The sequence below is a fragment of the Prionailurus bengalensis genome, chromosome B1, assembly GCF_016509475.1.
Source record: "Prionailurus bengalensis isolate Pbe53 chromosome B1, Fcat_Pben_1.1_paternal_pri, whole genome shotgun sequence".
NCBI lineage: Eukaryota > Metazoa > Chordata > Mammalia > Carnivora > Felidae > Prionailurus > Prionailurus bengalensis.
In genome coordinates, this window is record NC_057344.1 from 32,598,171 (window position 1) to 32,622,333 (window position 24,163).

General features: G+C 40.0%; 1 protein-coding gene across 1 annotated transcript in view; it reads right to left on the reverse strand.

The window, feature by feature from the left end:
• Positions 1-2,452: 2,452 nt before the first annotated feature.
• CDCA2 (cell division cycle associated 2) overlaps positions 2,453-24,163 on the reverse strand; it is a 48,717-nt gene continuing 27,006 nt past the window's right edge. The window contains 7 exon segments of the mRNA XM_043561386.1: positions 2,453-3,786; positions 5,462-5,633; positions 14,874-15,011; positions 15,921-16,009; positions 17,318-17,396; positions 21,626-21,870; positions 22,299-22,383. Of these exon segments, the coding sequence (XP_043417321.1) occupies positions 2,588-3,786; positions 5,462-5,633; positions 14,874-15,011; positions 15,921-16,009; positions 17,318-17,396; positions 21,626-21,870; positions 22,299-22,383 (2,007 nt within the window). The 3' untranslated portion in view covers positions 2,453-2,587.

Sequence of the window (24,163 nt, forward strand, 5' to 3'; positions counted from 1 at the left end):
AGAAGATACAACTGAAGGAGAGGTAAGGATCTCCGTACTAACACCGAAGTGTACTGGGTATTTTGTTGAATACAAAAATTCAGCTGCAGAATGGCACAGTACAGCGAGCCCATCGGAAAACAACAAAACCTATACTCGTGTTTACACAGGCAAAGATCTGCAAGACTTAAGGGCCAGTTGTTAAGGGTGTTTACACAGAAAGCTGGGAAGAGGAAGGTGTGGCTGTAGGATGCTTGCACCAGGGGAATGAACAGTATTTAATTGCGTACAGTTCTCTACTTTCTTCACTAGACACATAGTACTCGCGTGATAAGAATGAGTGAAAATAACAGTTAAAGAGAAACACCCGCAACAACAATGAAGGGCTGCCTGGGCTTTAAAGGTAATGTATCCAGATGTCATGCTGCCATCTTCTGGAACAAACAAGAATCTACAGCAGCAGGGAAAGATTCACGGACTTTTTAAGCCAAAATGTCAAGGGTTACTGCAGTAAAAGACAAGGCAAGGACAAACTACTGAAGCCCTGTTTCTGATTTAGCCATTAATTAAAGAAATAGCTACAAACAAGCAAGCAGGAACAAATACTTAATTTGAAATGATTAACTCCTCACAAAACGTAGGCTACAAATGAGACAGTGGATAAAATCAGTCCAAATTGCTTTGGTTTCTCAGACCTCTTCTTTTTTAGGAAAACTTCCTCTTTGTTATTTACAAATATCAACAAGACAGTTACGCTGAAACATTCTGAAACCAACAAAACTTGTAAAGTATGTAGATTTTTAAATGGAGATGCTCCAAAACAAGAATTTTACATTTGAAAACTCAAGCCAAAACCCGCCACAGATCATTAGCACATTTTGAGAAATAGAACAAAGCATGTGAAATTCTTCAAATTCAAATACAACAGAGATCATACCTACAGTAAAAAGGAGAAAATAACAATCAGTAGTTTTATAGCCTTCACATTCGACAAAGGAGAACAAGTTTTTAAAAACCCTTCACATCGTATGGTTCTGAAAGTTTTTTTTTTTTTCTTTTTAAATTACCAAGACCGAAAAGCTTCATAAGTAGTAAGTAGATTTTTTGTTTTTGTTTTCGTATTTTTTGGTTTGTTTTCACTGGTAGAGATTTGCCAACCATACTATAATGGGGGGGGGGGAGGGGGGAAAGCCCATAAATAATTTATGTGTAAAGATAAAAGAATTTTTTAAACAATCCACCCTTTAGCAGAAGAAATTGGGGATCACTTTGAGTGTTAATGTAAAATACATTTAGTCTTTAGCAGCAGGAGTTCCAGACCTATTGGTGCCAAGAAGGTAACAAATAGTCTGTATCTAAGGCAGGGGAAATGGGCACTCAGCGGGAGCTTTCTTCCCTGTTGTGTTATTTATAGAGCGCTCTATTTGTTAACATGTTTCTGCTATCATGGAGAGGGAGAGTTTAATGATTTAGAGGATTTCAAAGACAATTGTTTAACGATACAATGATTTATGCGCACTCCCAAATTCCAGATATATAGCAATTTAGATTTTCAAACTGCTGTCATCAAAACAGCGGAGGATACTGCTGAAATGTAACTGGAGAATCCGAGACCAGGGATGGTACTCGACATCGTGAAATGCAGAAAACTGCTGGCAAAACACCACGTTAAAAAAGAAATCGGCCACCTACCACCATGCTTCATGTTAGTAAACAAATTTTCCAAGGCCCTTTCGTAGGAAATTTCTAGACTTGAAAAAAAAAAAATTTTTTTTTAATGGAGAAGCATGAATTAAATACCAAATTACTAATTTGGGATTTCTTGGAATAAATCCTAAATGTGACTAATTGGAATGATCTGGAGGATGATTCAACTACACTGCTCTATTCTCCCCCAAAACCAGTCCTGCACCTCCGGCCCCACAGGGCATGTAAGAATCTTGTTTGAAAGACAAAATATTTTCACCTTAGTTATTTATAGACTATAAATTCAGTTTATGATGTTTGACTTGTAATATTCTGGTTACTAAATGAATTTTCCAATTGTGATTTTAACCTATTAATATAAAAATATTCATTTGAGATAGACGAAGCAAGTCATTAAAGCTTCTTAATTTTAAACCAACAAAAAAAGTCTTATGATTTCCATCTTCCCTAATGGATAAAAGATTTTTAACCAGCTTTTTCTGCAACATTTAAAAAACACACCTTTTCTCATTTCCTGGCAGTTTTTAACCTTGTATCACCCTTCAATTTTCATAAAATTCCATTTATCAATCTGTTTTTTCAGGTCTTCTCATCTAGACACAATGAGTCAATTTCAAGAGACAAATTTTGTTTCCCAACAGAAACAGTCAACACGTACTAGCGAGAAACCTTCAGCAAACATGCTATTTGGGGAGAGAAGTACAGATTTAAGAGAATGTCTTCTTTTTGAATGAAGAAATCCCACTTACTTCTACTTACAGAGAGGTTCAAGTCAAATGATTTTATTTGGAACTTTGAACAGGGGAGGAGAGGCGGGGTGAAAGAAATGTTCTGAGCATGGGGTGGGGGGTTTACCTTCTCTGCGGCCCCGAACGTTCTTCAGGAAATGCCAGTTACCGCTTTAGTTCCCGACGTGCCCGACTCCTTGGACGTCCCTTAGAGAGCTCTCTCCGCTCTGGGGGAGAGAGCTTCTTCTCTTGCAGCATTTTGCCAGAATGGGACCTTTTGCGTTCACGGGTGCGGACGTCCACAAGCTCTTCCTCCTCCTCCCAGGTAAACCGGCCGCACTGGCGGCCAAGCCCTCCCTGTCTTTACCCGACACGGGGGGTGCCATGCTCGGGGTGTGTCCAGAAGACCTGGGGTCTTTACAGAGGGCCACGCTTTCAAGGCCTCTGCTGTCCACTGTGCATATTGTTCTCCTTTTCATTCTTTGGGAAGTGCAGGAAGCGGAAGGAAATGGAAGTGAGATCCAGACGAGCCCTTCCTCTTCCAGATCCTTCTGCAGCCTGGTGCTCCGTCTTACTTTTGTTTCCCTACTCGTTCTCTGAAAGGTCTGCTCTATGGAGTCAGATAAATCTTTATAGAGGTCAGAATTTTCTAAACCAATTTCTACAGGGCTGCTCACCAGGTAGGGAGGTTTGGGATTTCCGTTTTTTTCCGAATCGAAACTCTGGCCGCCAGAGTAACACATAGAGCGTCTTCTATGCTTCTTTCCTCCCCCGTTCGTACCAGTGCTTTCACTCTCTGCGCAGCTGCCTCCCGAACCCTCGCTCGGATTTGTACTTTCTTTCATATTGTCAAGGAAGACGTCTTTTTGTAAGCCAGACATTACACGTGTGGTCGGCGGTTTCCCTTCTGGAGCTGTAACAGAGTCATCCTGCTTTTCATACTTTATGTTCACATCTTCTGAAATTTTAAAGATCTGAAAAAGGTTTTCCACATTTTGGCCAGCGGCAGCCAATTCCCGGGACGGCAGGATAATACTGGATCCCGCATCATCGGATGCCGGGACCTTTGCGGTCACAGAACCACAGGAAACACGACTGCTCTCATTCTCAGAGCCAGCTTTCAGGTCATTTTCACTTTCTGACTTAATTTCCGCTCTTGGAAGAGTTTTACGTGTACTAGCTTCTACGGTATTTATATCTAAATCTTGCTCTAAAGTAGCGTTAATAAGCGGCGAGGAACGTTCGGTGTGAGAGCTGCAGAGTGCAGACAGATCGTACTTATTAAAACCTTGACTCATCTGCAAATCTGGCTTCTGAGGCTTCCTTTGAGGAAGCTTTGCTTCTTGAAGTTCACCACTGGAGTCGAAATCATCTAGGGGTGTGGAAATAAGTTTACATCTCAGGAAAAAGTAACAGTGGAAATAAATGTTGACAAATCAAACAGTGAATAAAGTACATGACCTCAGACCATGAAAATGAGAAGTGTATCTCAAATCGCTTCCTCTATTCTAATGTACTTTCCACACTACAAGGTCAATTAGCATGAGGCAGCCATGTTTCCCATTGCCCGAAAAATGAATTACTGAAAACGGGCACCGCCATGCTTCTGAAACTTTTCTAGTAATGTTTCCCTTGAAAGAGAGGGAAAAGAAAACTTGGAATTTGGGGAGCGTTGAGGATTTAGCTAGAAGGCTACTTTTAAAGACACTCAGGTCTTATGCCCTGTGTTAAAAAGTTAATAAAAACTGCACCGTACTCTCAAATAGAGCTATGTTTGTTACAGTATTCTACCTTCCACCTCAGTGCGACTAAAAGTCATCCTCCAGGAACATATGCCACGTGGAGGGTATCCTGCATTTCTGGCGCATTGGGTTACACATCACACAGGTGGAAAAACATCATCAAGGTTTTAAAGCTATGGAACACAGCCGAAATAAATTCAGGCTTTCAGTGTTCTAAACTTCAGTACTATTGGATGCCATCTCTCTTGTTATCTCAGGGAGTAAGGGTTTTAATTGGCCAGCCAAATGAATGTAAAAAATGTTTTAAACGAAACTCAAAACTGTTAGTATCTATAAAACGTCAGCTGAGCCAAAAAGCTAAAAGTATTTCAATTTGAAAAGGTAGGTATCCAGGACATGGGTACTCAACATCAGGTCACAGAAGCTAGAGATTATCGTAGGGTCCACTCGGTGGCAACCGAATCATGTCAGTTGGGCTCTTTCTACAACTTTAAAAGTTGAGGTTGATGTATTTTTTCATGAAACTGACAGACGAGAGAAGAAAGGCGGGGTAGGGAGGAAGAGAGAGAAAGGGGCAGGGAAAAAGGGACAGGGAGGGAGGGAAGATTTGCTTTCAACCCTTTCAACACATGATACCACTGGTTATAGACAAAAAAAAAAAAAAAAATGCTTCAGGTATTTTTAAAAAGAAATGATCTAATAAGATTCTAGACAGAAAACCTGTCCTAACAGTCATTATTTAAACATCTTTGGGAAAACTCCTGTCAGGAACTGGAGATACAATGAAAATAAGACTTAGTTTTCAGTCTCAAGGAGACCGCAATTTGCAGGAGAGGGAGGCAGACAGAACATTACACGCTAGATGGTAAAGGTGTACTGCGAACAAAGAGCTTTCCTGGAAAAGCAGCCAGCACGGCTAAATCTTAAAGGATGAGCAGCATTAGGCCAGGTTAAAAAGAGGTAGGGTTGCCAACCCCTGACCCAGGATGTACCACATCAAGGAGCTGGGGCTGGAGGTAGCTGTGTCCGTTTAACTTCTGTGCTTTCCTGAAGTTCCGAAGTAGGCAGAAGCCAACAGTCTTAGGGTGGCATATACCTTATTCATCCTTGAATCTATTATAAATCCTATAGGTACGCTGCAAATGGAATGCAGGCGACACATATCTGATGACTGACAAAGACAGCGATTTTTAAAATCGCTGGGAAAGTTGCTATTTTTATTTGTATGCTCTTTACACAGTGAATGGGAAAAGGGGGACAAGGTGGTGGAGAGGATAAAATCTAAACAGGAGAAGAACAAGATACCTGAACGCATCGTTCCAGCACCTGGGGCGGAAGGCGTCATCTCCGAGACCTCAGGCAGCTCGGGAATAGGACTTAGGAGCGGCTTCTTGGAAGCGATGTCTCTTTCCCCGTATAAAGACTTTTGAATAGTTTTCTTTCCCTTTGCTTTCTTCTTTCTGCAACTTTTTAAAGCCTGTGAATAAGACGCAGTAATTGAGAAAGATGTCACGCCGTATACAATTTTGAGCCTTTAATTTGCACAGAAAAACTCGAGACCAGTTATTCCGTTGAAAATTTTAGAAATCTGAGCCAGGCATGGAGGGCTCGGTAGCTTACACAAAGCCAAATAAAATATAAAGAACTCAATTTACAAACTATATGATAACTAACGGTCTACGTTTCCATAAAACATTTGCCCAAGCAAGTTCTGCGTAAGTAAAAGATTAGATGCTATCGAGTTGACAGACTTAAGACAGGAGACAGGTGTAGCTAGGCTATCGTTAGGATGACTCAGAATTAGCCTAGAATGACTTATCTACTAGAACCTATGAGGGGCTGTTTTCTGCTCACACGCTTAGATGAAGAAACAATAGTTATGTATAGAAAGGTTACATAAGTGAAAGATAACACAAAGCTGGCTGAGCTGCTTCAAACATTAATAATCAAGATTAAAATGAATAGGTCAAGGGGTGCCTGGGTGGCTCAATCGGTTTAAAGTCCTACTCTTGGTTTTGGCTCAGGTCACGAACTCACACTTCATGAGTTCGAGCCCCATGTTAGACTCTGCACTGACAGTGTGGGGCCTGCTTGGGATTCTGTCTCCTCCTCTCTCTGCCCCTCCCCGACTTGCTATCTCTCTCAAAATAAATAATAAAAAAACATTAAAAAATGAATAGGTCAAAAATAAGATGGGTTTTAACAAGCATAAGTAGAAGAAGAGGGACAAAGGAATGGTAATAACTGGTGGAAAACACGTGGGTTTCTATAGAAATTAAAACTGTTCTAATAATATCCGGAATGCAGTACTGAATTCAGTTTTGACTGCCATATTAGCAAGTGAGAATTAATGTTCTCTGTTAAAAAAAAAAAAAAGCTTCACATGGAGAAGACCTCAGGGAAACTCAAACACTGTGTTGAAATAATAGATTATTATGAGCAAACAGAAATACACTCAATGAGATCATATTGGAGAGAACCAGACTTTAGGTTAACATAAGGAATGTGTTTTTAGCAATTAAAGCGTCCAGAAAATGGAATCCATTGAAACATTTATTGAGAAACCACTCTGTGCAGGTAATGACTTGCTAGGTAGAAGATACAAAAACAGGATGTGGTCTTTAGGGGGCTCACCATCCAACAGCAAGTAACTATTATTGATACATATACACGATGTCAGACTCTATATGGACTGAGATGGGTCCCTGGCCTCCAGAAGGCTTAACACTGCTCCACAAAGCAGGCAAGGCCCTTGTATGCAATGAATAGGAGCCTGAAAACAATGAAAGCTAACTGCACAGTGACTCAGGGAGTGACAACATTCGATTTTACATTTAAAGAAAGATCATTTGGGTGAAAATATAGAAACTAATGATGTGATGGATGATATTCAACAGTACAAAAATGGCACAGAACTGCATGTTCCTTGAGAGATCTATAGATATCCTGTAAAAACAAAACAAAATAAAACATTCCATGGAAAAATAATTTTAGAACTGTACAGGATAAATGTTCCTCTTGGTGATTTGCAATATATATTTACCATTAAATTCTCTGAGAAGTCCCTCAGTGTAAATAATCTCTATACACATCAGGAAAATACCGGGTTAACTATTTTTCCACGGAAAACTTATTTCTGTGGAACATCTGTCGACATTCCATGGGACAGTTGGGGAAATGAAAGCTTGGTCAGTGGATGTGGAAACCAGGAGAAAATCTCGGGCTCCACAGAGGAACTGCAAAAGAGAACAGATGCCCTTCGGTGCCGGATGCCGGACGTTGCCACCTACCTGCCCTATGATCTTAGGCAAGTCACCCCACCTCTCTGTACCTCATTCTCCTCTGCAAAACGGGAGCCACAGAAAGCTGTGGTGAGCGCTGAGTTAGCATAAATGAAATGGTTAAAATAAGGCTTGATCCATACACAGAAAAGAGCTATGTGTCAGCCATTCTTGGTCTTTTAAATTCCTTCCTGGTATGAAGAGAATTGACACGGGGGAAAATATTTTTAGTATCAAATTATGCTTGGTATTACAGTGTGACAGACACAGGCCCTACACAGTCAGTGAATACGCTACAGTCAGTGTCACCTGGTTAGGACCTCTAGAACAGTTTCTGATTCATAGGTACAAAAAATACCCCGTTGGCAGGATTTGGGCCATCTCTGTCTAGATAAAATGTCTTCAGTCCCTGCAACGCTGCCTGACACGTAACGACTTCCCAACAAACAGGTATGAACAAATGAATGAATAAATGTAGAAGAAAAGGTATAGGTAAACTTTGTAAGATTTGCTACATGTGATGATAGCTTTCTCATGGTCACGAGCCAAGAGAGGTGCAGCGCCCAAAGACGGGACTAAAGGCTAAAGCACCTGTGCTCTGTCGGGGACACACGTCTAGCAATGCCTAGCTTACCTGCAGAGGCTGGAACCGTAACAAAATTCAATTTTACTCCAATACAAAAGCCTTGTTTATACGGTAACAGCGAAGTCACCTGTGGCTGGAATTTTAGGGAAGACATTAATGTGCAAACAGGATGGTTTATGACTTGAAGCAGATAAAGGACAACTGAAGGTATGGACCCCCAAAGTGACTTCGTTTACTTTAGAATCACCAGTATTTCTTCTCAGATAGTAAAGGAGGTCTCGACACGGAAGCAGAAACTTACTATTTGCACAGGTACTTAAGTTGCTTCCTGTGAGTAGCTTTAAAATTATTTAAAAATAATTCATGGGCTACGACCCAGCAATAGCACTACTAGGAATTTATCCAAAGAATGCAAAAATACTGATTCACGGGGGCAGACGCATCCCAACGTTTACAGCAGCGCTATCGACAATAGCCAAAGTATGGAAAGAGTCCAAATGTCCACTCACTGATGAATGGGTTAAGATGTGGTATATAGGGGCGTCTGGGTGGCTCAGTTCAGTTGAGCATCGGACTTTGGCCCAGGTTATGATCTAGCAGTTTGTGAGTTCGAGCCCTGCGTAGGGCTCTGTGCTGACAGCTTGGAGCCTGGAGCCTGCCTGAGATTCTGTCTCCTTCTCTCTCTGCCCCTCCCCCGCTCACGCTCTGTCTCCTTCAAAGCTAAACATGATTTGGAAAAAAAGATGTGGTATGTACATATACATAATGGAGTACTACTTGGCAATGAAAAAAAAGGAAATCTTGCCACTTCCAACGATGTAGATGGAACTGGAGGGTATTATGCTAAGTGAAAGAAGTCAGTCAGAGAAAGACACACATGTTTCCAGTCATATGTGGAAATTGAGAAACTTAACAAAAGACCATGGGAGAAGAGAAAGAAAAAAACAGTTACAGAGAGAGAGGCAAACCATAAGAGACTCTTATACAGAGAACAAATTGAGGGATAATGGGGTAGGGGGTTGAGGAGATGGGGAAAATGGGTGATGGGCATTGAGGAAGGCATGTGTTAGAAGCACTGGGTATTGTAGGTGATGAATCACAGGAATCTACTCCCAAAGCCAAGAGCACACTGTATACACTGTATTTTAGCTAACTTGACAATAAATGACATAAAAATGAATACATAAAAATTAAAAAATAATAGCAATAATTCATGGGGCACCTGGGTGGCTCAGTCGGTTAGGCATCCAACTCTTGATTTCAGCTCAAGTCATGATCCCATGGTTTGTGAGTTCGAGCCCCGCGTTGGGCTCTGCACCAACAGCACATAGCCTGTTTTAGATATTCTCCCTCTCTCTCTCTCTCTCTCTCTCTCTCAAAAATAAACATTTAAAAAGTATATATAGGGTGCCTGAGGAGTAGCTCAGTCAATTAAATGTCTGACTCTTGGTTTCCATTCAGGTCATGATCTCACGGTTTCGTGGGTTTGGGCTCCACACTGGACTCTGCAATGACAGTGTTGTGAAGCCTGCTTGGGATTCTCTCTCCACCCCACCACCCGCCCCCCGCCCCTCCACCACTTGCGCTGTCTCTTTCTCTTCAAAACAAATAAACAAACTTAAAACAATTTTTTAAAATCCAAAGTATACAGAATTCACGTACACGGCAACAAATCAAATTGTACAGGAAAGCTTATGATGAGAAGCACACACTTCCTTATCCCTGTTGTTTACTTATTGGTTCCATTTTTAGTTGTTACGGCTAGCTCCATCTTTCTAAATAAGAGGCTCCTGCTGTTTTTAACTTCCTATAATGGAAAGTTTCAAACACACAACAGGTAGAGAGAACAATATATTGAACCCCATGTACCCATCATCTACCTTCAACAATTACTAACAGGTATCAGGATTCATTTATAATCCCCTTCCCTCAGATCCTTTTAAAGCAAATCCCACACATTACCTCATTTCATCTGAAAATCCTATAGTATCTGTAAGAGATAAGAGCTCCCTTTTTTTTTTCCATAATAAAGTGAAGTCTTTGATTACCTAGCATTGTATTTTATTGTTGACATTTTCCTTTTACAATGCAATTTTACCACCCCCCCCCCCAACTTTTTAAGACATAACTGACACAAAACATGTACGTTTAAGGTATACTATGTAATGACGACGTATGTATATATTGCAAAAGGATTACCTTTTTTTTAAATAACAACTACCACTTGGCAATAAAGGGCTCATACACACAACAACCTGGACAAATCTCCAGAGAATTGTGCTGAGTGAAAAAACAAAGCCAGTCCCAAGAAGTTACATAGAGTGTGATTACATTACCAAACTGACAAACTTACAGACATGGAGAACAGATTAGCAATTGCCAGTCAAGATGGGGGAAGTAGACAGAACTACAAAATGGCAAGAAGAGATCCCTGTAGCGATGGAAATCCTCTGTATCTTGACTGGGTTGATATTTTCCTATGTGACACTGCACAAGTTATATATGTGGTCATTGGGGAAAACTGGGCAGAGGGTACTTGGGAGATGTCCGTAATTCTTGTGACAACAGTATAAATATCTAAAATGATCTCAAAATAAACAGCTTAAGCACAAAGAACAAAGACAACAATTTTCCCTAATATTTCATTTGCTCGGAGATCAAATTTCTCTAATTGGCCCATAAATGTCTTCTTACAACTGTTCAAATCAGGATCCCAAAAAGGTCTTCACACATTTGCTTTGTTGATGGATCTCTTTTACTCTATGGTTCTTTCTTTCTTCCCTTGCCATTTATTTGATGAATAAGCTGAGGCATCGGTCTGGTAGACTTGGCCAAACTCTGGATTTGGTTGACTGCAATCATGGTGTCTTGAGTTTCCTCGACCTCCTATACTTCCTAAAAAATTGGTCATTAGATAGATCTAGGCTTGATTAGATTCAGCTTTGTTTTTTTGTTTTGTTTTGTTTTTTGAAAAGAGCATCTCATGGATACTTCTAGACTTCCTCATTGCACTGGAAGGCCCATATTCTCTCCCCTGTGACACTGTGATTGACCAGTGGGCTCAGGTGTTCAGTCCAATGCACCCATTATGCCCCTCCATCAGCCTTCCATCTAATGATTAACAACTTTCATGAATGTGTTTTTATTTAATGGTAGAAATTCTCCTATAAATAACTTTACCTCATCAATTATTTGTTCACCTGAACTTATTTTCCAGTTTTCACAAAAAGGAGTGGGTGTCCTAGACAGCTTCCAAGGTGACTTTTGAGATTTTTTTAACTATCATGAAGCGTTTTTTTCAGATTTGAAGTCTGTGTTTCAATCCACCGCAATTTTTGTCTGATAGTCACATTGTCCCACTTTTGGTCAGTGGAGCCCCTTTGAGACAGTCTGATGTCCTTTCTCATGGCCCCAGTGGTTTAAGCTTCCTTCGTTGGACACTGGTACAGACCCAGGCTCATTTCCTACAAGTGCTGTTTAGAAATCTGAAAGCAGCCATTTCACTGATCAATTTTAGCTGAAAATGGTATTAAGGAATGCCAATCTAGGGGGACACCTGGGTGGCTCAGTCGGTTAAGTGTCTGACTTCAGCTCAGGTCATGATCTCACGGTCCGTGAGTTCAAGCCCTGCATCGGGCTCTGTGCTGACAGCTCAGAGCCTGGAACCTGCTTCAGATTCCGTGTCTCCCTCTCTCTCTGCCCTCCACCTCTCCCCCGCCCCCCACCAGCTCCCGCCCTGTCTCTGTCTCTCACAAATGAATAAACATGAAGAAAAAAAAGGCAATCTAGGGGTGCCTGAGTGGCTCAGTGAGTTAAGCTTTCGACTGCTGATTTCAGCTCAGGTCATGATCTCAGGGTCATAGGATCAAGCCCTGAGTCCAGCTCTGGGCGGGGCATGGAGCCAGCTTAAAGATTCTCTCTCTCTCTGCCCCTTCCCCTGCTAAGAAGGAAGGAACTAAGGAAGGGAAAGAGAGAGAAAGGGAGGTTGAGACAGAGACAGAGACAGAGAAAGAGAGGAAGGAAGAGAAAAGAGATGAAAAGAAAGGGCAATCTAGGTGTCAGAGGTGCTCACTGCCAGGAAATCTTTTGAAAAGAAAAAAGACATGAGTCCAAACTGATACTTCCAATTCAAATTTTGCCCCACAAGGTTCTGAATTTGACTTTAACAGCCATAGTGCTTGCTATGGCCAGGCACTGTTCTAAGCATTTTACACGTATTAACTCATTAAACGCACACAAGAAGCTCACAAATGATGTACCGTTCTTGCCTTTATTTTAAAACCAACAGAGAAATCAAGAATCTTTCCCGCCATTCCACTGGTGGGAAGTGGTCAAGCCAGAATTTAGAACCCAGGTTGTCTGCTCCAGAACCTGCACGGTTAACCCCTCTACTGTAATGTTAATGCCCTCATTTCCACCTTCTCTACCCACTTTCTCACCGGCTGCTAGTAGCTACATTTGGATCATCGTCTTGCATGACAATCAAGTTCTTAAAGCTTTGCCCTTAGTTGAAAACAAATAGCATTTACGTTATCACCGTGTAAACGTTTTTCATTGCTCTGCCAAGGACAACGCTCTCCTATTCCTCTCCCGGGGCGCCTCCTGTAGAGGATTCCTAGCACTAGAAAACATACTTTTTTTTTTTTTAATATAATTTATTGTCAAATTGGCTCACAATAAATAAATAAATAAATAAATAAATAAATAAATAGACTTGAAAACAAAAATAAATAAATAAAAGGCCAAATGAGGGGCACTTGGCTCAGTGGGTTAAGCATCTGACTCCGGCTCAGGTTATACATGATCTCATGGTCCGTGAGTTTGAGCCCCGTGTCAGGCTCTGTGCTGACAGCTCGGAGCCTGGGGTGGGAGAACAAGGAGGGAGAAGGCGGTGAGGTGCTAACTGGTGCAGACTGTCTCCATTACTGTTTCCCACTCTCGCCACCACTCTGTTTACTGGGCCCAGAGTGTTCTGGGATCCCTATGGGCAAGCTGGCTCCTAATGGCTCTCTGGCTCCCTCTGAGCACATTCTGGGCTGTAACTTTACCTCTTTCTTCTGTCAGTGTGCCATCATCCACTGTCTTCTAGAGATTCACTGCAGGCTGTCATCTGTTGGGTAATATCCCTCCTCCCTTCCTCTTCTCACTGCTATTCTGAGTCTAGTCTTTTGATTCTATCAATTATTTTGATTCTGTGGGGTCCCGAGAGGGGTTGAAACAAACTTTACTGCTCAACCCTCCTTGAACTTTCTGACTATTGATTTTATGTGAAGAAGTATGCGTACATTCTTTGTAACAGTGCTTTTTAAAGAGTATGAAGAAAATCAATTTCTGATGCAATAATATAAGATGTATATGCATATTTATGAACTTAGGTTTATTTTTTTCAGCAAGGGGATCTCTCAATGGAGTGTGACCTAAAAGAGGGACTGAGCCAGGAAAACTTCCAGTTTTTCCTGGCTTTCCTAAACGGCAGATGTTTGGGCCGTGTTTAAGCCAGTTTTTGTTGAATGGAACGCGATGGAAGTTTACTGACTGTTTTGCAGGGGGAGGGTGTTGGGGTAATATTGGCGAGTTACTTTAGCTTTCAAACAGTGGATAGTGCAGGTCCTTACAGGATGGTTTAAGAAGAGAAGTCTAGTAGGCTGCTCAACATGTTTCTAGACCAGAAAGATTTGGGAGGCACCAACCATGCTGCCTAGGACATCACCCAGAAAATATACAATTTGGAAAGGCAAAGAGTAGAACTCTAGGGAATACAAACTAAGGGTGGGTGAAAGAAAATAAACCTTTAACGGAGACTGTAAAGGCCGCTCTCAATTATGTCAAACGCTGCTGAGGCGGCAGGTTGTACTGGATTTTACTTACTAAGCTACTCAGTATCTTGGGAAAATACTTAAAGGGAAGAGGTAGAAAATGATACACCAGACTTCAGGTAACACCTGGAACTATGACTCTACCTTAGGAGCACCTGTGTGGGTCTCTCCAGCAGCAGTGTTAGATGGGAGAGGGGATAATGGATTAATCCAGAGTTGAAATGGAATGAAAAGGGGCAGAGAACTGAGGCTACTGACAAGAGCTGGTGAAACAGCTCACGCAGTTTGGGGCGAACAGGAAACACAGGAGATGACGGGATGCCTGCCTGCTGGAGGGTACACAGAGGGGCCAGAAGACCGCTGGTACCGGACGAGGGACGTGAGTAAGGGAATGAGGAGGTGGGATGCGCCGGCAGCCAGGGGTCAGGGTACGGGACATAGAACATGCACTACTGGAAGTGGGAAGGGTACTAGCAAGCTGCGGGCGGGGTGTGGCAGAGGAAGGTCCGGGTCACCCAAGTGAAAGGGGTCTGGTGACTGGGTTAAGGTGCTGCACTCGCTATTCCTGATGAGACAGTGAAGTCACCTGAGCCAGCACAGGCCTTGAAGTGTTGAGAAAGACACAGAGCCAGTTTCTCAATTCTTCCTTAAACATGGGGAAGAGATGGAGCCAGCCACTGGCAGACGCAAAGCCACACAAGTGGCAGGTGGTCCACTCACCTTTGTCTGAGAAATTGGAGGAATCCTCTCGAAGGCTGAGGTTGGATCAGATTCAAAGGGAAAAATCAACTTAACATCTGAGTGCCAACGTTTTACTGGGCTAATGTACGTAACACAACGACGAAGATACAAAAACGGTCCTCGGGTAATTATAACTGAGGACATAATTGCTTATGGTCCTTTCTATTCTGTGATGATTTTAATACTCTCGGTCCAATGTTAACTGGAAAAAAATTTCTTTCCATGCTTTCCTAACCATACAACAAAGAAACGAACCACTTCTACTCTTATTATGTCTTTAAACACACACTTACTTGGTTCTTTTTAGGACGCGCTCTTTCTGTGTGCTTGCTTTCCTGAGATTTCCTCCTATTCATTTTCTTTTCTTTACAGGGCTGAGCTTCTGTATGAAGTAAGTTGCAAACCTCCTCTTCTGCAAAAGTGATCAATTGCTATAAAAAAATTTAAAGTGGGGATAACCATAAAACCGTTACATTTTGATATGTTTTCCACATTTATTTTTCCTCCCACACTACGTCTACCGTTTTATATCCCAGGTCCTCTTAATTCACAAATTCCATTAGAAGTATTTTAACCAGCTTAAACTCGCATGGGGGAGAATAGGAATTACCAATTTCTGATCTTATTAAACACAGACCCAAAGAAGCATATGCATTCTGCCCATTAAGGAAGAAAAAAAGTTTAAGATTAGTTGATTTACCTATTTACCAAATATGTATTAAGCATCTACAATTTAGCAGCTAACTGCTGTTGAGTTATGAGGGGAAATATGCATTTAGGTTATCTAAACTTGAATTCTGGCTTTATCACCCAACAGTATCAGCGAAAAGCCCTATAATGGTAATATTATATATTTACGAATTTAAATAAAAATCCAACTTTACCTAATTATATAGTAAAATAGGAAAAGACACACATTCAACGGGAGTTATGCTCCTACTAGAAAGTGTTAAAACCCAGTGTTAAAAACCAAAATGAAATATTTTTGTAAAAAGGTGCAATTATGCCATTTTCTGGCTCTGTTATTTACACGCTACTCTTCTCCACTGTGTACCTCAATAAAATTCATAAAACCACACAGATCCTAAAGAAACATTCCAAACAGATTACCTTCCACATAACACAAATTCTGATAGCATCTTGTTTTACTGTCTTTTTCTTCTAATAAAATTAAAATCAAATCAGAAAAAGAGCATTACCGTGGTGATATGCTACGTACGTATTAACTGTTAATGACTGCACTCAAATCAAGTTTTTACCCATAGTAATTTGACCATAAAAACAAAAAATCTATAGTAAGATTTAAAAACAAATATACTGTGCCAAATACAAACACTTACACTTCTTCGGTTAGAGGCCCGTGTTATTCTACCAACTTTATGGGAGGCTGTTTTCTCATGGTTATTTGAAGAACTAAAGGTATCAACGCCTGATGAGTAAGACACAAGCAAAATTAGGGTAGCTTAACATAAAGTCGTAAGAGCTGTAATTTTCTGGATACACTGGGTACTCTTATGGATACCCACCTTTGCTTTTAGCATAACATAGTATCTAAGCATAAATAATTACCAAGAATAAATTTTGAGATTCAAAAACATGCTTTAAAATTTTAAGTTCCCTCAACACCTAGAAACCGTCACCACTTTCCACAGAGACAGCATATTACCCTAAGATAACAGATTAAATCATATTATAGGAAATAACCATATTTTCACTGATAGCATCCATTTATCCCAAGCTACATTTTGTACAATAAAATTGCAATGAAGGGCATTAAGATGATCCTGAAAATAACTATTGTAATTTACAAAATTCAAGTAATTTTTCATTTGACCACTTTTAATGGTGTAAATGAAAGGAAGTATAACGTGTGTTAAAGAGCACACAGTCTTTAGAATATGATAGACTATGCTTCCAAGCTTAGCTCTAAGTTCTCACTACAGGTCTTGGATTCTGCACCCATGAACTTGGTTTGTGTTGTCTAGCTAATGAGAAGCCACTAAAGGACTTTGATCAAGGGGGAGAGACACGAATAATGGTTCCCATCCTAAGTGCTTTTCCCATAACCTTTGTCATCTAAGTCCTGGTTTGCCTTATCATGATAATAAAAAAGCCAGAGACCTTGAAAAGTGCATGTGTCCAAAAGGCCAAGTTAATGTTGGTGAACAGGCCTGGATACTGAAAAAAGACCCATACGATCCGGATCACTCAACAAAAGGAGCCTACTACTGATAATTAAGACTTGAGAGGGCAACTCCACTGCCTGCAGTGACTTGAAAAATGGCACTACCTATCTATGGAAGTTCAATGTGGGTGATTAAAAGATATGAGACTTGGATGGGCAAGAGGCTTCTTAGAAGCTTTTCTGTACTATTTATTTTTATTTTTTTAATGTTTATTTATTTATTTTTTTGGAGAGACAGAGCATGAGCAGGGGAGGGGCAGAGAGAGAGGGAGACACAGAATCAGAAGCAGGCTCCAGGCCCTGAGCTGTCAGCACAGAGCCCAACATGGGGCTCGAACTCACAAACCGTGGGATCATGACCTGAGCCGAAGTCAGATGCTTAACCGACTGAGCCACCCAGGTGCCCCAATACTATTTGGTTTTTTAAACCAAACATGCATTATTATAATAAAAATAAAAATTTTAAAAGGAATTAAGGAGATTTAGTTTCATATTGACACATACTGAAAATGACACTTGTATGATTATAAGATTAAAAAAAAAAGTTACTACCTGAAAGAGTCTCAGAGATTGAAGACTTATTAAGAGGACTCAGAACGGCAAATGACACCTGAAGAGGTTCTATGTTTTCCTGAACAAAGAAAAACATGAGCAGAAATTAGGCATCCTTAAATTCAGTGGACGTATGTGCCCAAAAGAAAATAAGGACTTATTTTTGTAGGTGGAATTGTAATAAGCATAAAGATGAGTAACCAATAAAAGAGAAAAAGTCAAAGCAAAGATATTGGATATAAACACATATTATATAATATTTATCAATCTTTAATGAAACTAAGTTTATTAACCACAATCCAACAAATAAAAATAAAACATTAAGTGAAAGTAGCCATAATGATCCACTAACAAGTTACTCTTTGGTTTATTTAAAATCACACATCTTAACTTTAAAATAGGGCATTCCATTAATAAACACAACCTAACATTTCAATATTATTCAGGGGAAATTCAGAGAAAATGACACTATAAATGCAGAACCACATTGCTAGTATGATGGTAGCTGTTGGTTTCTCATAGAAAAAAACTTGTGACTTTGAAGAAACTTGTCTTTAATCATTAGTTTGGCATAGAGGTTTTTTTTGTTTTCCCCAGAAATGACCATATGGCTTTTCTTAGTTTAATGTGGTGCATTACAGCTTGTTTCTCAAATATTAAACCAACTTTGCATCTCTGGGTTAAATCTCACTTGGCCATGATGTAGTATCTATGTATTATGTTCATGAGGATACTGGATTATAGTGTTCTTAAAAATGTCTGATTATGAAATACATATTTAAAAGGAAAAAAAAGAATGGAATGTTTATACATTTAATGAATACACATTTAATTCATGGAGTCGTGACTAGTGTTTTTAAATAGTTGTTCCTAAAAATTCTGAAAACTGAAAAAATCAAAAATAAAAAGATAATGTCTGACTACGGTGTCAGGTTAATGCTGACATTAATGAACTGGGAATTACTCCCACCTCCTCAATTTGTTTGAAAGAGTCTGCAGAATGAGCTCTTCCTTAAGTGTCTGGTAGAATTCAGTAGCAAAATCATCTGGACACGCAGTTTTCTACGTGGGAAGGTTCTGACTACAACTGCAATTTCTTCAGTTGATATAGGGAGGATGAGGTAAGGGATTTCTTCTCAAGTGAGACTGGGTAGTTTGTGTTTTTCAAGACATAGGTCTAGTTTTGAATAATAAATTGTTGAATTTATTGGCAGTAAGTTTTTCATAATACTTCCTGATTATCCTTTTATCTGTATGAACCTTCTAATAATACCTGTTAGAATGTATAGTCACCGCTCATTCCTTATATTGGTAATTGGAGTATCTTCCCTTTTCCCTGAACAGTCTGATTACAGGTTTACTCATATTATTGTTTTAAGGCATAATCTTTTTATTTCAATGACTTTTCTCTATTGCTTTTCTTTTTTACTTCATTGAGTTCTGTATTTATCTTTATTAAGTCCTTCTGCTTACTTTGGCTTTAATTGCTTTTGTCAGTTTCTTAAAGTGGAAGTTGAGATCACCAATTTGTCTCTTTATGTTGAAATACAGGCTTTATTCCCCTCTAAGCCTGCTTTAGGTGCATCCCATACATTCTTGTTGTTGTTTTGTTTGTTGTTTAGGGTTTACAGGGTTTAGGGTTTCATCTTTAACTTACACCACTTTGCGTACAGGTTAAAAACCCCTCCCAGCTTCCATACCATGTTACTTTTGATGTATATTTCACTAACTAGGTTATCAACCAAACAATACACTATTCTTGCCTTAAACAATTTTTTATAGAGATTAAAGTGTGCTACATTCACCCACGTGTTTATAGCATTTTCAATGCTCTTCATTCCTTTGCTAGATTTCCATCTGGAACCATTCTCTTCCTGATGAAGGGACTTCCCATAACATTTCTTCTAATGCTACCCTGCTACAGTAATGAATTCTCTCAGCTTCCATATGTCTGAAAAAGCCTGTTCTTCGCCTTTGTTTTGAAATATAGTTTCACTGGATATAGAATTCTAGGTTGACAAGTTTTTGTTGTTGCCGTTATTTGGCTTTTTGCTCTAAGTAATTAAGTACGTCTTCAAAAGATGCTGCTCTGTTGTCTTCTGGCTTGCACAGTTTCTAATGAGAGTTCTACTGCCTCTCATATTGTTGTTTTTTATGTCATGTGTCTTTTTACTCTGGTTCCTTGCAGGCCATATATCACTGATTCTAAGCAATGGTGTGTCTTTGCATACTATTCCATGTTTCCTGTGCTGGGAATTTGCTAGACTTCAGGATCTGTGAGTTTATCATTTTATCAAATTGGAAAATTTTCCATCATTATGTTTCAAACTTTTTTTTTTTTTTCTGTTCTGTCTGATCTCTCCTCTCCTTTGGGACTCTAATTACATGTATATTATGCCACCTAAAGTTGTCCCAGCTTACTGGGACTGCTCACTTTTGCTCATTTTTATTCTTTCATGCAAAATAATTTCTATTGTTGTACCTTTAAGTTTGGTAATCTTTTCTTTTGCAGTCTCTAATGTGCTATTAATCTCATTCAACCTAATTTTCTTCCCAGAGATTATAATTTTCAGAGTTCAAGTTGGATCTTTTCTATATTTCATGTTCTTAACAAGCTCAATCTTTCCTGCACCTCCTTGAACATAGGAAAGATAGATTACAAAAACTTTCAATGCCTCCGTCTATAAATTCTACCATATGTGTAATTTCCGGGTCTACTTTTATTGATTGATTTTCCTCTTTATTATGGGGGCACCTTTTCTTGCACGTCTATTAGTTTTTAATTGAATGTCAGACATTTTGAAGGTAACACTGTTTGACACTGGATAGTTTTTGCTATTCTTGATCTTTGTTAGACAATGCAGTAAAGTTACTTGGAGAAAAGTGGTATCCTTTCAAAGCTTTTAAACTCTGCTAGGCTTTTAATCTAATTCTGTTCTACTAGTGAGGCAATACTCTCCTGAGTGTCTGATGTGCTGTGAATTATTAAGGTTTTTCTACCACTCAGGTTGCTGAGAACACTACTACTGCCCCTCTGTGAACCCTAGGGATTGTTCCCTCTGTTCCATCTGGGTAGTCATTTCCCTGGCCTCGGGCAGTTTACTTACAAGTTCATGGCGACCAGTGCTCAGCTACAGATTCAAGTGAGACCCTTTGCAGATCTCCAAAGCTCTCTGTGCAGCTCTCTCCTCTCTGGTACTCTGCTATAAGCTCTAGCCTCCTACACTTTCCCAGACCCTAACTCCCATCCCCTCAACTCACGGAGACCACCAGGCTCCGCCAAGGTAAGCCCTTCCTGTGCAGTGGCCTGGCAGTCCAGCCCAGGCAGTAAATTGGCGCTCTCGTACAGCTTGCCTCACTTGTTACCCTCTCTCAGGGATTACTATCCTATGCTTCCTGATGTTCAATGTCTGAGAACCACTGTTTTGTGGGTTTTCTGGGGGGGGGGGGGGGGTTCTTTTAGTTGTTTCTCATGAAAACATAAATTAGGTCCCTTTGACTCCATCTTGGCTGAGAGTGGAGTATTCTTATTTCAAAGTGTAATAGGCCAGGGAGAGAACGAATGATGGTCCCAATATAAAAATAGGCAATTCTCTAGAGAAGAAATTCAAATGGCTCACAAACGTATGAAAAATGTTCACACCTCACTAGTAAAAACTAGAAGTTTTCAAGTCATCTTTTTCCATTAAGCTATTACAAAAAAGTACAGTCAATACCCAGGGTTTACAAAGTATGGTAAAATAAAACCATTTATACTGCTATTGAGTCCAGACTGGTACACTTTCTGGATGTTCACCAATATGTATCAAAAAGGTGAAACGCATTCCTCTTCTTTCATCCAGTAATTCTCCCTACAGAAATTCATCTGAAGGAAACAAGTGTATATTTACAGCATATCAGTTCTAAGACTGGTGCTCTTTCACATCTTTCCTCCTCTGAAATCTGAGCGCATCTTACAAATTCATGGGGCGTCAGAGCTTACGGTCTAGCCTTCTCTCCTGGTGATACATAAAGCAACAGTACATCCTACAGTCCACAGTATTTCAGCTCCACAAAACATTCTATGTACAAGGAACCCTGCAAGTAGGAGAGAGCAGGGAATAACGCATGCACTTGTCGGGATGAGCACAGGATGGGGTGGGGCAGGACGGTGGGGGGGGGGGAACCTACCTATACAAGTGCATTAAATGATACCATGACACATCATCTACTCCATTTCATGATTTCAAAGCATAACTACTGTTCACACAAAACAGGTGAGGTCTGATGAAAATATAAACAAGTTTGCTCCACACTTTTCACACTTACAAGATTCTCTCCCTTGTCATCAAAATCTGGTTGTGATAACTGTGCAGGAACTGGTGATTGCTCGAGTGGCAGGGGACTGACATTACTCAAATCCTTTTTGCGAACGGGTGTTCCTCCTTTACGCAACGGAGTATTTGCTGGCAAAGACTCATCAAACACCTCAGGGCTTAGATCCTCTCCAAAAGTAACTCTCTTCCTCTTCCTGACATTTAGAAAGGCTGGCACTTTACAATTTTCTTGACCTTCTATAGATAATGAATGGGTAGATAAAAAATTAGGCTACATTTCTTATCTAAAGTACATATCCTAGAATCTTTTAGCAGCTATTATTTGTATAATAGTAAATACTGTTTGTAGAGAAAAAAAAAATTCAAAATGGAAAAGGTAAGCAGTATTTCTAATTACAATACAGTAATAGATTTTAAAGTAAATTTTGCATGAGTATCTTGGAAGTTTACAAAATTGGAATATTAATTTCCTTTAAGTGTTACCATTAAGTACAAACGGGCAGATGAAATGAACAGACCAATTCTGAGACTCCAACCAACTGTTCATTCCCATGTAATTTCCAAAGCATCGAGGCATTTAGCAGATCATTGAAAATACCACACACTAGCACAGTTTTACAAGAAAATGGTATCCTCAGGCTTCCAAATAAGTGTGGATTTCTTACCTGTTGTTTGTTCTTTGCAATAGTTTGCAAGATTTGAGATTAAGCTCGGATGAGTCCCGTCATCACAGAGATTGTCACAGTGTTCCTAAACAAAATAAACATCAATGAATAATTTTACGCATATAAATGCACACTCACAGTCATTAGGAATGGTCACTTTGAACTTTCTTCTGCCAAAGGTAATAAATACTATGTAGTGTCGCAGATTGCATTTGCTTTCATAACTGTTCTGGCTTAGTGACATTAGCCACAAGAAAACCTGGACTCTCTTTATATTACTTTAGTAAATTGCATTTTAGGAGAAAATTAAAGAACAGAAATCCATAACATGGCTGAATGCCTTCCATCATTTTTATTTATTTATTTATTTATTTTTATTTTTTTTTAATTTTTTTAACATTTATTTATTTTTGAGACAGAGAGAGACAGAGCATGAGCAGGGGAGGGTCAGAGAAAGAGGGAGACACAGAATCCGAACAGGCTCCAGGCTGTGAGCTGTCAGCCCAGAGCCCGATGTGGGGCTCGAACTCACGGACCGCGAGATCATGACCTGAGCCGAAGTCGGATGCCCAACCGACTGAGCCACCCAGGTGCCCCCTCCATCATTTTTAATCTAGCAAATGAAGTTAAGGAAAATATGAGTGGCTAGAGGTATGATGTACTATGGATGGTGTCAGATCAGGCTATCTATAGGTGTAAAAATTGCACAAAAACAAGAAAACAGGTAAATGGCATAATAGGGTGTTTTGTCTCTTAAGTATGGGAAACAGACTTTTTTTAAGTGTGTAAATCTCCTGTCCCCATCACTATATTCCTGATTTAGGAGCAAGGAAAGAAGGTAGTATCTGTCCCTCTCTGCTTCCCCAAGAGATTATAGAGTTCGTGAGGAAGGGACAGCGCAAGTCCTGAATCGCCAAACAAGGCAAAACTCAACACAGGGCCACTGGAGGGAAGCAGGGGAGCGCCAGGGCCGTGGGCTGCATGAGTCACCCCCAAACCATCATCTGCTTCCCAAACCCTGGACCAGTCCTTGCTCTCTAGAGCTGTTCATTTTCTCCAGTGCACCCATTCCAAAATCCCCTCCTTCTCTAAGCAAATGCCCTGCCCCAAACAACCCTCCTTGAGCAACTGTCTCTCAAGTCCATTTCATTTTCCTGACCAGGAAAACGCCCATTATTTGTGAAATAAGTGAACTTAGAAAATAAAATTCTTGTGAATTTTTACATTTGTTCATAATCAAAACAACTGTGAAACTTAGCAAACAACTCAAAGTGTATACACCTACAAACTTTGGAGAGCTTAGTAAAAAGATCAATTATAAAAATCTTCACATAATTTCAGTGGTAGGACTGGATGTTTGCTACGTAACGTCGTTAATCAGTAAGAGTTATAAGGATCATGAAGATGCTAAGCCTGTTTGAAAAGAAACCAAATACATAGGATATGAATAAGCAGCCCTGTAGAGAGACCCACATCAGAAAAACTGTTAAACAGTTAAATAACCACTGACCATAACTATGTCTGTAAACAGAAGGTACTACTTTACTTTGGCTTTAGAAACAGATGTGTAGGCAGGGCGCCTGGGTGGCTCCGTCAGTGAAGAGTCTGGCTCTTGATTTCGGCTCAGGTCATGATCTCACGGTTGTTGAGTTCGGGATTCTCAATCTCCTGCCTCCCTCTCTCTCTGCCCCTCCCCACTTGCGGGCACACACATGCCCTCTCCCTCAAAAATAAATAAATAAACTTTAAAAGAGAAAACAGAAAAGAAAGAGATGTGTAGGCATGGCTATATATTTAAATGCGTACGGATTGGAAAAAAAATTACCTCTCGTTTGCCGGGCACTGGTGCTACTTTCCTATTATTA